This window comes from Pyrus communis, chromosome 11 (genome assembly GCF_041283825.1).
Source record: "Pyrus communis isolate YQ-2024b chromosome 11, ASM4128382v1, whole genome shotgun sequence".
Taxonomy (NCBI): Eukaryota; Viridiplantae; Streptophyta; class Magnoliopsida; order Rosales; family Rosaceae; genus Pyrus; species Pyrus communis.
In genome coordinates, this window is record NC_142575.1 from 5,622,892 (window position 1) to 5,637,104 (window position 14,213).

General features: G+C 38.6%; 2 protein-coding genes and 1 pseudogene across 2 annotated transcripts; 1 reads left to right on the forward strand and 2 right to left on the reverse strand.

The window, feature by feature from the left end:
- The first annotated feature begins 2,069 nt into the window (after positions 1–2,069).
- On the forward strand, positions 2,070–5,302 carry LOC137742450 (serine/threonine-protein kinase BSK5). The gene is given in 11 exon segments (XM_068482315.2): positions 2,070–2,262; positions 2,367–2,596; positions 2,765–2,900; positions 3,072–3,205; positions 3,291–3,396; positions 3,594–3,679; positions 3,925–4,113; positions 4,261–4,359; positions 4,361–4,426; positions 4,583–4,696; positions 4,945–5,302. Coding segments are annotated over 11 exon segments (1,488 nt in total). The 5' UTR covers positions 2,070–2,189; the 3' UTR covers positions 5,200–5,302.
- A 2,896-nt stretch (positions 5,303–8,198) lies between these two features.
- LOC137742551 (mitochondrial import inner membrane translocase subunit TIM10) lies at positions 8,199–10,288 on the reverse strand. Its single transcript, XM_068482453.2, has 6 exons — positions 10,152–10,288; positions 10,019–10,069; positions 9,551–9,603; positions 9,131–9,169; positions 8,934–9,003; positions 8,199–8,626 (listed from the first exon to the last, which is right to left on the reverse strand). Exons 2-6 carry the CDS (start codon positions 10,061–10,063, stop codon positions 8,576–8,578), a joined length of 258 nt encoding a protein of 85 aa, XP_068338554.2. The 5' UTR covers positions 10,064–10,069; positions 10,152–10,288; the 3' UTR covers positions 8,199–8,575.
- A 1,746-nt stretch (positions 10,289–12,034) lies between these two features.
- On the reverse strand, positions 12,035–12,742 carry LOC148692748 (secreted RxLR effector protein 161 pseudogene; annotated as a pseudogene).
- Between the last annotated feature and the right edge of the window lie 1,471 nt (positions 12,743–14,213).

Here is a 14,213-nt window from a genome sequence, read left to right on the forward strand (position 1 = left end):
AATGAATGACTAGGATGTGAGGATCTCTAGGATCCTCACCATTTAGATCCGAATGGGATTTAAATTCATTTTCAACTAATGTTTTTGTTGTGAATTTAGCAGGGTTGTCAAATCTAAATTATTTCTTTTAAGTTACAATATTCAAAAGGAGACGAGCGCAGAAATATCATCGGTTGTATCTAAGAATCTCTCTTACAAGTGACCGTACGTGTGTATGTGTGTATAAGATGGATGGGTCCATTCCATGGACTACAATGCACTACAGATGGCTCCTCGTTTTCTTTTTTGGAGTCGGAAAATGAGAGAGAAATCTCACAGAACGTTGGCAAGGCTTTTGCATATTCTCGTGGACGCAGAAATTCGAATGGGACAATAAGTACCTAAAAAAGTCAATATTAAACTATAGGACCTCTAGTCTAGTGGCATTTTAAATTTTCTTAGAAGATATCACGAATCCCTATCTTCGTTTTGTTTTGTTTTAATATGGTATTTGCGACTAATTTTATTTATTTATGATTTCATGTTTGAAAATATGACAATTATTAAAAGCCAAGATAGAATTTTGGCAATCTTAGGATTGAACTCTTTTCACTCGTGTTATTGTAGGGGATTAACTCTTTTTACTTGTGTGTTCTTGTGGGGTGTGCTATCCGCACATCTTTTTTTTTTTTTTTTACTTCTTACACACTTCTTGTAATTTCTGTCTTTTGATTTTCTTCAATTCATCTAATCCGATGGTCGAAAATTAAAAGAATGTATAAGAAGGAAAAATAAGTGTGTATATCACATCTCTTATTATAATGGACTAATAAAAATAGCGATAATTTTCGCTATCAAAATAATGAGAATATAAAACATTCTCACAAAAAAATGTGGATCTACTCTCTTGATTTTCTATTAAGAGGATTTCGCTCTCACGTACCAGTGAGTCCTTCTTTTCTCTCAAACTCTCAAGTTTTTCTCCAAGTGAGGATTTGTTTAGATTGTCTTTGACATGGTGAGGCATTTGTCAAATTGTAGCCGCACAAAGAAGAGAAAAACCCTTTTTGTTTCTGCTACCCATTTCCTCCAAAATCTCCCCTACACTTTTCTTCATTCCTTTTCAATATTTAAGAAATCATTTTCTTATTTTTCTCTCATACTAAGAAGAGATAACCTGTCATGTCATTCAAATACAACACGCCAACAGGTGAAATACGTGTGACTGTTGAGTTTCATACATAGGACAACATACTTTAATACTATGAAAAAAGTTAAGATTATATTATAAAATCAATTGGTCATAATAGAAGTAGCCAATTTACTTATAAACTCGAGTAAATTGCAGCTATGGTCTCTTAACTTTAACTCAATTGGAGCAATGGTCCATCAACTAAAAATCCATTACCACTGGTCCCTCAACTCATCAAAACGTGCAGCTATGGTCCCTCAACTAAAAATCCATTACCATTGGTCCCTCAACTTTATTTCAATTGGAGAAATGATCTCTTAACTTTAACCTAATTGTAGCAATGATCCTTCCAACATAACTCGTTTTGACAAAATTTTTGACGTAGTTGACAAAAAAAACCATAATTACATACTTTGATGAGTTGAGAGACCCTAATTGTATAAATGGTTATCCCAATATAACTTATTTTGATAAAATTTTAACGAAATTGATGAAAAGGATTGCTACACATTTTCATAAGTTGAGGGACCAATGGTAATGAATTTTTAGTTAAGGGACCATTAATCCAATTTGATTAAAGTTGAAAGACTATTGCTACAATTTACTCTATAAACTCATGTAAAATCTCTCGTTTCTTTTCAATGTATGATTCATTCCCAACGATGTCATAAATATGAAAGGGTTGTGTGTGAACGAAAAACTTGTATAGTGTTATAGGGTTGTGTGTGTGAACGAAAAACTTGTATAGTGTTATAGGGTTGTGTGTGTGAACGAAAAACTTGTAGTGTAATGAAACAGTACTTTTGTTTAATTCGGATGGAAATTTCTCCTTGTTGACTTTGCGCTGTCCCGACCGAAGTCGATGCGAAAACCGCGTGGTGGCTTCCTCTACAAATCATATACTGCCGCTGCAAAGTGGCGGCAGAAGCAGAGACGTACGCCAAACTTTTTAGAGAGAGAAAGCCGCACGGTTACATATTTCAGAGCGTTTCTCACTAGATTTTGATTCCTCGGCCAAATGGGAAACGTTTTCTGCCTTTGCTTCCGGCCGCACAGCACCATATCAAATTTCGATGACTCGTTAGACGCAGGCGAGGCGTTTTCCTGTTGATTCTTTTACACTTTCCAATTTTTTTTTCGTCACTTTCCCGGGAAAATCCCTACTGTTTTCTTATTTTTCATGTATGAAATGCAGAGAATGTGGGGAGAGACCAAGTGTACTCTCTGTCTCCGGTGCCGGGGTTCAGTGAGTTCAGCCTGCACCAGCTGAGAGCTGCCACGTTGCAGTTCTCGTCGGAGAAAGTTGTCTCCAAGCATGGCGAGAATGCTCCGAATGTGGTCTACAAAGGCAAGCTCCAAGACGGCCGCTGCATCGCCGTTAAGCGTTTCAGCTGCTCCGCTTGGCCCGATTCCCGCCAATTTCTGGTCAGTTTGACAGTTAGACTAAATTTTCTTTATTAAATTTGTGCATTGTAGTATTATAGTCCGGCTATGAAACGAACATCCGTCCTTTATTATGTGCTGCGCAAATAAAGAACCGACGTCCTGCACAGAGAATTTCAGTGTAATAATATGTGTTGTGTATGGTTATAGGAGAAAGCTAGAGCTGTGGGGCGGCTGAGGAACAAGCGTTTGGCGAATCTGATCGGGTTCTGCTGTGAAGGGGATGAGAGATTGCTTGTGGCAGAGTTCATGCCTAATGGTACTCTCTCCGAGCATCTTTTCCATTGTAAGTTCCACTCTAATGTTAAAAAGTTCTTTTCCTTTGCTAGTCTGATCTTTTATTACAAAATTTGGTTTATTTCTATGATTACCGTCGAGATTTTTACTTTTCGGGTGTTGTTAATTGTATGGATAGAAGTAGACAATTTAATTATTGAATCGGTTATAACTGGTGTAGGCGAGAACCAGCCTATGAAATGGGCAATGAGGTTGCGAGTGGCTTTGTACACGGCGCAAGCTTTGGCATACTGCAGCAGTAAAGAGCGGGCATCGTACCATGATCTTAATACTTGCAAAGTCCTGTTTGATCAGGTAATCAATGGGGGTGGTTTTATCTTTTACAAGTTATAAGTAGTTTTTTGATGGTCTTTCCTTACACTGAGTCAGCACTCGACAGGAATTAAATCCCAGACTCTCCTGCTTTGGACTTATGAAGAATATAAAAGATGGCCAGAGTTATAGTACCAACCTCGCTTTCAACCCTACCAAATACGCGAAGAAAGGTAACGCCTTAATAGCTTTATCCAATCGAGAAAAGTATTCAATCTTGTAATGCATACACTGTTTGGTAGAAGGTGGGAGGGGAGGGGAGGGAAAGTAAGAGATTATAGCTTCTATATCGGTATGCATGAGTAGTGAATAAAATTTCTGAGGCAACGAAGCCCGTGCTGGAGCTAACTTATAGCTTTCTGGTTGGCAGGAAAAATGATACCAGAAGGTGTGGTTTACGGCTTTGGAACCCTATTGCTTGATCTGCTCAGCGGTAGACGTATCCCGCCAGCTCATGTAATTTTCCTTTTCCTAATGTCTTTCATTGAGGTGGATCATTGTTCTGATATTGTTCTTCAAATCCAGTGGAAAGTTTATGGCTTATAAATGTAACTTGTGTTCTAAAGCGCTCCAAGTTAAAGTTATTTGCTTGTTTTTCATTATCTGCATTGACAGATTAAATAATTGGCTCTAAATGTTCATGAATTGGATTGTCATTGAAAATCTCGTGGCTAAATTATTTTCAATTTTCTTTCTGCCAGGCGCTTGACCTCATACGCGATAAAAGTTTGTTGATGCTGTTGGACTCGTGCTTAGAAGGTCATGTTTCAAATGATGACGGAACTGCGGTGGTGCAGTTAGCTTCACAATGCTTGCAGTCTGAACCTCATAAGAGGCCGAATATCAATTCTCTTGTGACTTCCCTTGTCCCTCTTCAAAAAGAAATTGAGGTATGCAGGCTTTATTTAATCGGGAATGGTCATTCTTTAGTGTACGCTTTGAAATTTGATTTGGTTTGCGTCTGTTGCAAAAGCTGATTAGCATCAATGCTGCATATGCAATACTAGTATATCCTCTCATGTAGTAGTTTTTCACAGGTTCCGTCATATGTTTTGATGGGTACCCCCGATGGAAATGTGCCCCCAAAACCGATATCGCTGTCACCTCTAGCTGACGCTTGCACAAGATTGGATCTTACAGGCTACAGCAATACATGAGATATTGGTGAAAGTTAAATACGAGGACGATGAAACTGGGCACGAAGTTAGTGATCTCAATTCCAACTTCTGAATGTTCTATTTTGCGATATCTGCCAAGGGAGAAAAGAACTGTCTTTCTTGCAGTGATCACTTACGTTTATTACCAAACGTTTAATGCTAAACTATGTTTAACGTACGGCCCTTTAAAACTTCCTCGCAGCTTTCTTTCGACATGTGGACAGAGCCAATGAAGGAGGCATTAGATTTTAGGAAGAGGGGTGATGCTGCATTCAAAGAGAAAGACTTTGCCACCGCAATAAGTTCTTATACAGAAGTAAGTCACTAAACTTGAACCGCAAAACTATCTTGTCATAATTTCTGTAATCTCCAGATATATTGGAAAGGCATTGATTTAGTACTATATTATCCATCATGATCAGCAGTGGGGTTATGAAAATTTAAGCTCTGATCACTTAAAAAATTACCTTTGCCAGTTTAGTTCTAGCATATTAAATTATAGATACAGGGTAGGTTGGATTCACTTATCATCTTAGTTAGTGAATCTCCTTATTTTCGTTGCAGTACTTTGATCGTGTGAATGGGAAATCGCCAACTATGTTGGTTAGACGGTGCCTGTGTTACTTAATGAGTAACAGGGCAGAAGAAGCTCTTCAAGATGGTGATGAAGCCCTAGCACTAAAGCGTGAATGGCCAACCGCCTTCTATCTTCAAGCGGCTGCCCTAAAGAGCCTAGGGATGGACAATGATGCTGCGGAAATTCTAAGTGTTGGCGCATCCTTGGAAGTAAAGAAACTAGATAAGCTGAGAAGTGAATAGGTGTTTCCCCGCTTCTTTCATCTAAACCTGCATCTATTTTATCGATTCCCTCTTCGGCATCTTAGTTTCTTCTGATCTAGCATGAAAGGATTGGCCATAAAAATCATTATGATGTATATTTTCATTTATTTTGATCTGAAGCATCCTGTGGTTATATAGAAAAATTGTACTAAAAAATTAGTTGTTATTTCCTCTGCAGTATATGGTCAGATGCTGATGTTGTATCTTGTATATAAATTTTGAATATTTCATTGTGTAAAATATCATCCTGATTATATTCATTTTAATACTGTACATTACTCCGAGGGCTTTGTTACCAATGAGGACGAACAACGAAATAAGATTACTGAATGTTCTCCGGTTGCTTGAGACAACGAAATAAGGAAGAACACCTGAGTTCGAATCTCCTATTGCGCAGTTTAGAATCGTAGTTCACCTCTGTAAAAAATTGTAGAAATTAAAAGACAAGAAACCAAAGGTGACCACATTGTTAGGGGCAACTTAGACCGTTCAAGCTAATTCGTTTTACTTTCACTTGTATGAGTTGATCCGTTTAAATTACAACATTGGTTAGAGAGGCTCAAGATCTTTTAAGCCCTTAACACAAGACATTCATCTTTAATGTGAAAAAACTCTTAGCACGTCCCCTCATGTGTATGATATCTTGAGCCTAACACGTGTTCAGTTTTTAATAACAATGAGAGATTGTTTGGCTTTGTACGTGGATAGCTTTTGATACTAGGTTAAAATGTGAACATGAAATCGAAAACCAATTGTCAATAGGCAGATAGTCTTTTAATACCATGAAGGAGATACATAATAGTATTATCGTGTATCACAACATGATCGAAATCATCGTGCACCTTACAAGTTGGCCGAACAGTAATTCCGGAAATACGGGCATAGCTAGGGTTTTGAAACTTTAACGAAACAGAATAGCAGTTCACTATGAATCATGAATTTCTCCGGCCCGTCCCCACGCAAGTTATACCTCAGATGACTTGTCACGGTTAATGGTGACCATGAATTTCTAGTCCCTCCTATTTCCACAGTTCTCCCCTTAGTCTTGGGGAAGACCTCCTCCCTTAGTTTCCTAGCACTAGCCAGGAAACTGCATAGAAATCAGACCAAAAGAAAAGAAACGTGAGTAGAGAGACAAGCACACAAAAACATTTCTTCACTTCAGCCAATGGCAATCAGCATCAACATCTTTGGACTAGTAGCTCTATGCGAGATCCATGGTCTTTCGTTTAGCGTGTTAATTTACATCTTTCTATTTGCTAGGAAGAATGATACCGGAAACTTTGGTTTACAACTTCGGGACCCTATTGCTTGATCTGCTCAGTGACAGACATATCCCCCCAAGTCATGTAATTTTCCCTTTCCTTCTTATGCTACGTGTGCTTGTGCTCCAAGTAAGCTATCTGATTGTGTCACATCGAGTAATTCGGTTTTAATCAAACCAGTTTGTAGTAATGCAAAATGTCTTAAGTAATTCCTAATTTTCTTTCTGCAAGCCACTTGAACTCATACGCGACAAAATTTTCTGATGCTGATGGACTCATGCTCCTAAGGTCATTAATCAAACGACGATGGAACTGAGCTGGTGCATTCAGCTTCACAATGCTTGCAGTACGAACCTCGTGATAGGCCATATTTCAAGTCTCTTTGTGAATGCTCTTGTTCCTCTTCAACAACAAACTGAGGTATTTGAAAATTTGATTCGTTTTGCGAAGTTGATTTGCTTCTGCTGCAAATAGAATATCAATCTAGTGGTTTGTAGCACGTTCCATCATACGTTTTGATGGGTGTTCCGCATGAAAATACTCATCAAAAGCACACATTGTTATCACCCCTAGGTGAAGCTTGCTCGAGTTTGGATCTTGCAGAAGTACATGAAATATTGTTGATTCTTGGATACAAGGACGACGAGGAAGCTGCAACTGAAGTTAGTCATCCTCAATTCTGAATTCTCCATCTTTTATTTTCTGACATTGACCGCAGGGGTGGGGAAGAACTTTTGTTGGTCTTCAGTTTAGTTTTCTGCCTAGCTTTTGTTTATCTGCAAACTTTCTATGTTGGATTTGTTTGGTGTTACTTTGCAGCTTTCTTTCCAAATCTGGACCAGCGAAATGCAGGAAAGACAGCGCTGTAAGAAGCATGGGGATGCAGCATTTCGAGCAAAAGACTTCACGGCCGCAATAGATTCTTACACAGAAGTAGGTACCTTAATTGTTATGTCTTAGAAATTGAGACATGCCAAAATTCATGCTGATATTCGTTGCACTGACATATGATTAAAGTTGCGACTTTGCATAACGTTCACTGGCATAAGACATAAATAGGGAAAACGATTGGATCGGTTTTCCTTTCTTGCTTCTTATTGATGTTCATTCATCATGACAGCATTGAACCAGGAACGTTTCAGTCGGGAACCTTTCAATCGGGAACTTTGTTTGCTAGACGGTGCATATGATGAGTGATATGGCACAAGAAGCTCTCGGAGACGCTATGCAGTCCCTCTTACACCGCCCAGCATTGCTTACTGCCTTTTTATCTCCAAGTGGCTGCCTTTAAGAGCATAGGAATGGACAATGAGGCTGAGGGTACTCTAAAAGTTGGTGCATCTTGGAAGTTGAAAGTCCAAAGACATAAAACTGGAACGCAGAGCAATTCCCACGCCATTTGAGTCGTGCTCTGCAGCACCAAAGGGTTATTGCTTGGTAGCAACCTTTAGGTTGGTATTGGTGTCTCTCTGTCTATTCAAACCTACAGAAGTCGGTCGTTCGACAAAAATCAAATTACATGTTTGTTTGCTTTCTATGTTATGTTTCGGTAGTCATGATGCACTATTTAGAGCTAGATGGAAACACGGAAAGAAGATTTTCGACAACGTTATTTGATTGACTCGATCATGTATATGAGATGGAAAAAGGCAATCATCAAACAAACAATACCAGTAACCTGAAGTGAACTGAAACATTAACCACAAACATGGATGGGAAAAATTAGAACCATAAATAAACTAGAGAAATCTTCACAAGTACTTCTGCTCAACAATGCTGCCAAAAAGGTAGAACCATCCCACCTATTTAAGGTGTAAGCAAACCACCGAACACAGTTGCAATTATTCAAGAAACGAAAATAATTAAGAAATCTTCACTACGAATGCCCAATTCTGTTATGAACTTGAACATAGGGCGACGTATGTCAAAAACCTGTCCCTATTGTTTTCTCAGACCACAAAATGGAATCACACTTACGACAAAAAGAAAAGGCATAGCTATGCGAACAATTACAATCTCCGAATTGCCCGAGAACCAGCCAAGCATCTATCCAGGGAAGAGCAAGTCGCAAAGCAAACCAGGCATAAATTTTACATAGGAGGCCGACCAGTACCTAGCAGCTGTCCGACTAGATTAGTCACCTGCACAGGACAAAATTTTTCAACCAAATACACATAACAGAACAACCTTCATTTGCACATCATAATTGCAGCAGGTAGCGAAAACTGTGAAGTGTAAGAAGTAAATTACGCAAGGCTTAATCAAAGAAACCATTCAGAACACTACAATTGTGATAGATTTAGGGTATAAAACTAAAGTGAGAAATATCAACCGAAAGAGTGAAGAATAAAATATTTAACGGGTGAATGGGTTTATTGATTCTTATAACTTAATCCAAGTAATACCATAGCACTAAATTGATAAGAAGAAGACAGAGTGATATCTTACATGCCAGTATTTTGAGACACATCGATCAATGCAACTGTTTTCACCCATATTTAGCTCAGACTCCTTGTACCTGGATGTATTTAAACAATTCACATTTACTAACTTCATCATTTAAAAAAGGACGTAAAAGTAAAATGCTAAATCCTTCAAAGTGGTCCATAAAATCTTAAAAAGAGAAAAGAAAAGAGTGTTCATACTTCTTCTCAACGCACTTGTTGAAACATGTATGGGTGAGCCTGCATAAATGAACCAATTAAACAAAGAAATGAAAACCGAATAACTCGGAAGCTAAAGTATCAAAGATAGAAAATTGCATATACCAAACTAAAAATGCACAACCTAATGAGAAGTGGTAGTCTAAGTGTATAACACAAGGGTGAGAATTACTCTAGTGCTCACACACTGAAGCCACAAGACTACCAAATAATGTAGCTTTAGAAATATCATTCGTTCTTTTGCGCACAATCATACATGCTCATCAGAACAATGTATGATCTCCAACGGAAATAGAAGTGACACAGGTGAAAATGAAAATAAACAAACAAATAATAGTGTACGAGAAGGCCCTAAATAATCACTCTAACTAGGAGACGAGCTTAATGCCGTCAAATACTTACTTGTTGAACAACTCAACCCTGTATTCCATCTCCTTCTCTGCCATACCAAAAATCTGCACAGTTGTTTAAAACCAAATTCACGTCTTCCCCAAAACCCACCGGAGATTATTTGAAAAACACCAATTTAGAACAATAATTCAAAACCAAAGAAAAGAAAATCTATCACTGAGAGTAAAAATTAACCACCTTGTCGCTTCCTACCTCTCAGGAAATACCTGGGTTTCACTTTTACTAACGTCGAAACACCGACATCATTGACCAATTAGACAAATAAGACCCAATTCAATTAAGCCCAAACTCACAGAACACCCAGATTCCCAACATCAATTGAACAATCTAACCATGAATTTCCAAAACTTTCCCCAAAATCCAATCTTGGGCATGCATTAAATCCAATCTAAAACTTGAATTCGTTTTTGCAGAACAAAAGGTAAAAACTTAGGAACAATGAAGCAAAAGGGTACTTACCTGTTCCTTGTCCAAAACCGTCGGCGCATTGTCGGGGGCAGCCATTAAAACCTGAACAATTCGTAAATTAATTTACAGACTTTTTCGAAACCGAAATAGAATGAAGTAGCAGAGAGGGTTTAAGTAATCTTACTCGGCGGGATGGAATCGTACGCGCTGAGAGTGGTAGCTGTAAATGCAGAGGGGTTTTAGGTGTCCGATTTGAAGCCAAAGCAGGAGAAAATGGAAATCCCGCTGGGCTTTAATTAGGGTTTTAGGAGTTAGTATAGCTTGAATATGCGATGGACGGTTTTGTTTTGGTGGGGACTTCCAACCCGAAAAGTAGTGGATTATTGCCCTTTCTTTTCTCCTTCTGCCACAAGTAGTGGATAATTTCACAAAGGCCCTATATGGTGGGCAGCCGTATGTATTTGTCCCTTTCTTTCTTATTTTTTGGATTTTTTTTATTTCTTTGGTAACTCATATTTCATCAGTCGACTCAAGTTCAGTTGACTAAAATAGTGTGTTTCTTTTGTTACGGTAGAGTTTGAATATCCGTTCAAATGATTTAGGTTTCTTCGTGTAGACTATTGTTCGATTAAAAGAAAAACTCATTGCTATGATTGCTTACAAGAAATGAATATCATTTTCATTATATGTTTGCTAACAACCAAGGATTTGAGAGGAAAAAGTGAATCCACATTGATTTTGCATATCTAATGCCTTCTCATAAGGAAAAAAAAAAAAAAATCAAGGCTTAAGATTATTAAGGGGGTTGTTTAAACTCGTGGAAATATGTTTTGATGTTTGCCGAATAACAATTGTTTGTTCTCAAACCATTTCAAGTTTTAACAGATGGCTCGTAACTTAAGCGGTTAAAAGTTTTTTCTCGTGCTCTCAAAACTCGGCGTTACCTAGTGAATCATATAATATTTAGTAATGCCATACCATTTGAATGGATCGAAAATTTCAAATTGACGACATTTGTGCCAGTAACCTGTGTATTACAAGGACCATTGAGAAAATACGTACTTTCATTAAGCTTTTCAATCAACGAAGACGCCAATAGCCTTCATTGGCAGTGCTTCACAACTTATAGGTACTACCGTGTAAGCAGTATGAGAATAATAAAACTTCAACTGCATGGCAAACCAACACGACACTAGGGTTACCATAAGAATACTCGATTCAACAACTAGAGAGAAGAGCATACACTATGAGACATCAACTTACCTGGAGGTATCGCCATTGTGAAATCAACAGAAGAAGTCTTCTACTTCCAACACTCGTTAATACTCCTTACTAAGTGAATAGGGTTTTAGATATCAAGGAAGCATTAGTGTGGAAGCAGGGACTTCAACTATTTATACAATCATTCACCGTCAAAGATCCACTCGGTCCAGCCTATTAACAGAAGGAGTGGTGATCTCTATCTCAAAGAGTTTTAGTCCCATCATGACTCGATATACAAGTGTATATCAGATAAAGATTAAAGTAGGACAGCTGCAATACCTGAAACTCCATGACTCTTATCGCATTAGGGCTCTCAAACTTCTCGTGTTTCACATAACCAGTACAACTAGTTGTGCGCTACACAAGTAGTCTAGTTATAATCTCATTGTCATTCAAACAAGGTTTTACATTCTCCCACTTGAATGTCAATGATATGCCTCAATATGATAAGAATCACGATGATCATTGAGTTCACCAAATCTTGCAACTGACCCTTCTCAGTGACTTGTCATTTTTAAGAAAAATATAGGACCACAGAAAACAAACACGCATTGCTTGCACTTTGCACTCTGTGATCACATACATATTTATCATGAAAACACTATGCCACCTTTAAGAGTCATGATGTCGAGAACTGATAGTTTATACCGTCAGATATCAGTTCCTCACAACAAACTGAAATAATTCCAGTACCAAAGTCGTTTGTCAAAGCATAATCAGCTATTCAAACAGGTCAATAATAATTAACAACTGTCAACAATAATGAAGATAACTGCAATAAAACCTACGTAGTTCATGGGGTGCTTACTCCCACTCATTAACGGAATCGAAGAGTTCTCTCAATCCCATGTTGAAGACATGTTTCTTGAAGACTCCCACTGGTAAGGCTTTTGTCATCGGGTTAGCTACCATTAAGCTCGTGTGGATGTACTCAATTTCGACAGTCTCTTTCTTCACTTCATCTCTCACTTTTAGGTACTTAATATCCATCAATCTACTAGCATATGACCTCTTGTTATTCTTTGAAAAGAAAACTGCAGCTTTGTTGTCACAGTACAACTTGAGGGGCCTGTCAACATTGTCAACGATTTCCAATCCTCTCACCATGTTTTTAAGCCAAATGGCTTGTTGAGTTGCTGCATAGCACCCTATAAACTCAGCTTCCATGGTTGAAGACGCAATACCCTTCTGTTTTGCACTTTTCCACGACACTGCACCATTAGCCAACAGAAAAATGTAACCATTTGTCGATTTTCTGTCGTCCACACATCCTGCCAAGTCTGAATCTGTGAATCCCACCAACTCCAGCTTGTCCACATAACTGTAAGTTAACATGAAATCTCTTGTTCTTTTAAGATACCTCAGTACCTTTTTCGCTGCAACCCAATGTGCTGTACCAGGATTTGATTGAAACCTTCCTAGTACACTTACTGCAAAAGCCAGGTCTGGTCTTGTGCATACCTGGGCATATATAAGACTCCCTACAAGAGATGCATAGGGCTTATCCTTCATTCCCTCATTCTCTAATTCATTTTTGGGACATTGATCACTGCTTAGTTTGTCTCATTTCCCAATAGGCAATTCTCCATTCGAACACTTGTCCATGTTGAACCTTTTAGTGACCCTGTCGACATACTGCCTTTAGGAAATACCAAGAGACTTCTTAGCACGATCTCTTATAATTTCTATTCCCAAAACGAATCGAGCTTCCCCCAAGTCCTTCATGTCAAAGTTTTGAATGAGCATACTCTTAGTTGTCTGTAGTAGAGACATATCGGAGCTGGCCAATAATATATCGTCCACATATAACACTAAGAATATAACCTTTGAGCCAAGGACTTTCAGATAGATACACTCATCCATTTTGTTTTCTTGAAAACCTGAAGCTGCCATTACCTGATCAAATTTCTTATTCCATTGCCTCGAAGCTTGTTTTAAGCCGTATATAGACTTATTCAACTTACAAACCATCGTTTCTTTCCCCCTTTCAACAAATCCAGGTGCTTGTTGCATGTAGATATCTTCTTCAAGGTCGCCATTTAGAAATGCCGTCTTGACATCCATTTGATGAAGTTCTAAATCAAAGTGTGCCGTGATAGCTAGGATTATTCTCATGGAATCTTTTGTTGAGACTGGAGAAAACGTCTCATTGTAGTCAATGCCTTCCCTTTGTGTAAAACCCTTCGCTACTAGCCTTGCTTTGTGTTTGTCAAGGTTGCCTTGTGAGTCTCGTTTTGTCTTGAACACCCACTTGCAACCAATAACTTTTGTTGTCCCAGGTGGCTGTGGAACTAGACTCCAGACATTGTTTTTCTCCATGGACTCCAGTTCTTCATGCATGGCTTCTTTCCATAACGTTGATCGTGCACTTGATATGGCTTGATTGTAGGTCAAGGGATCATCCTCATCACCTATAGTGTGTTCTGCCTCATTTAGGTACACGAAATCAGGCAATAATGCTGCTTTTCGTACCCTCTGTGATTTTCGCACATTCGATTCCAAAATTGTAGTGCCTAGAGCATTTATTTGTTCTTCTCCAGGAGGTTGTACTGGTGCATGTACTTCGTTTTCTTGGACATCCACATGGGTCATGTGTTCCTCATTTGTTGTCTCATCTTCATGTGACAAATGTAAACCGTTATTGCATGGACGTGGCTGCATGGGAATAATAAGTGTGGACGCGTGCTGATCAGGCAAGTCACTGTCAAGTGGAATTTCTTCGAAATCTGGGGATGAAGCTGCTGATTTGCTGAAGTCAGTCTCATCCTCATCTTCAAGAAATCGTGCATTATGTGTTTCCATGACCCTCGAGTGACTGTTAGGGCAATAGAATTTATACCCTTTAGACTTCTCAGAATACTCAATGAATTTGCAACTAATGGTTCTTGGATTAAGTTTCTTCTCTGTTGGGTTGTAAAATCTAGCCTCGGCATTGCAACCCCATACATGAAAGTGGTTAAAACTCGGTTTCCTTCCAGTCCAG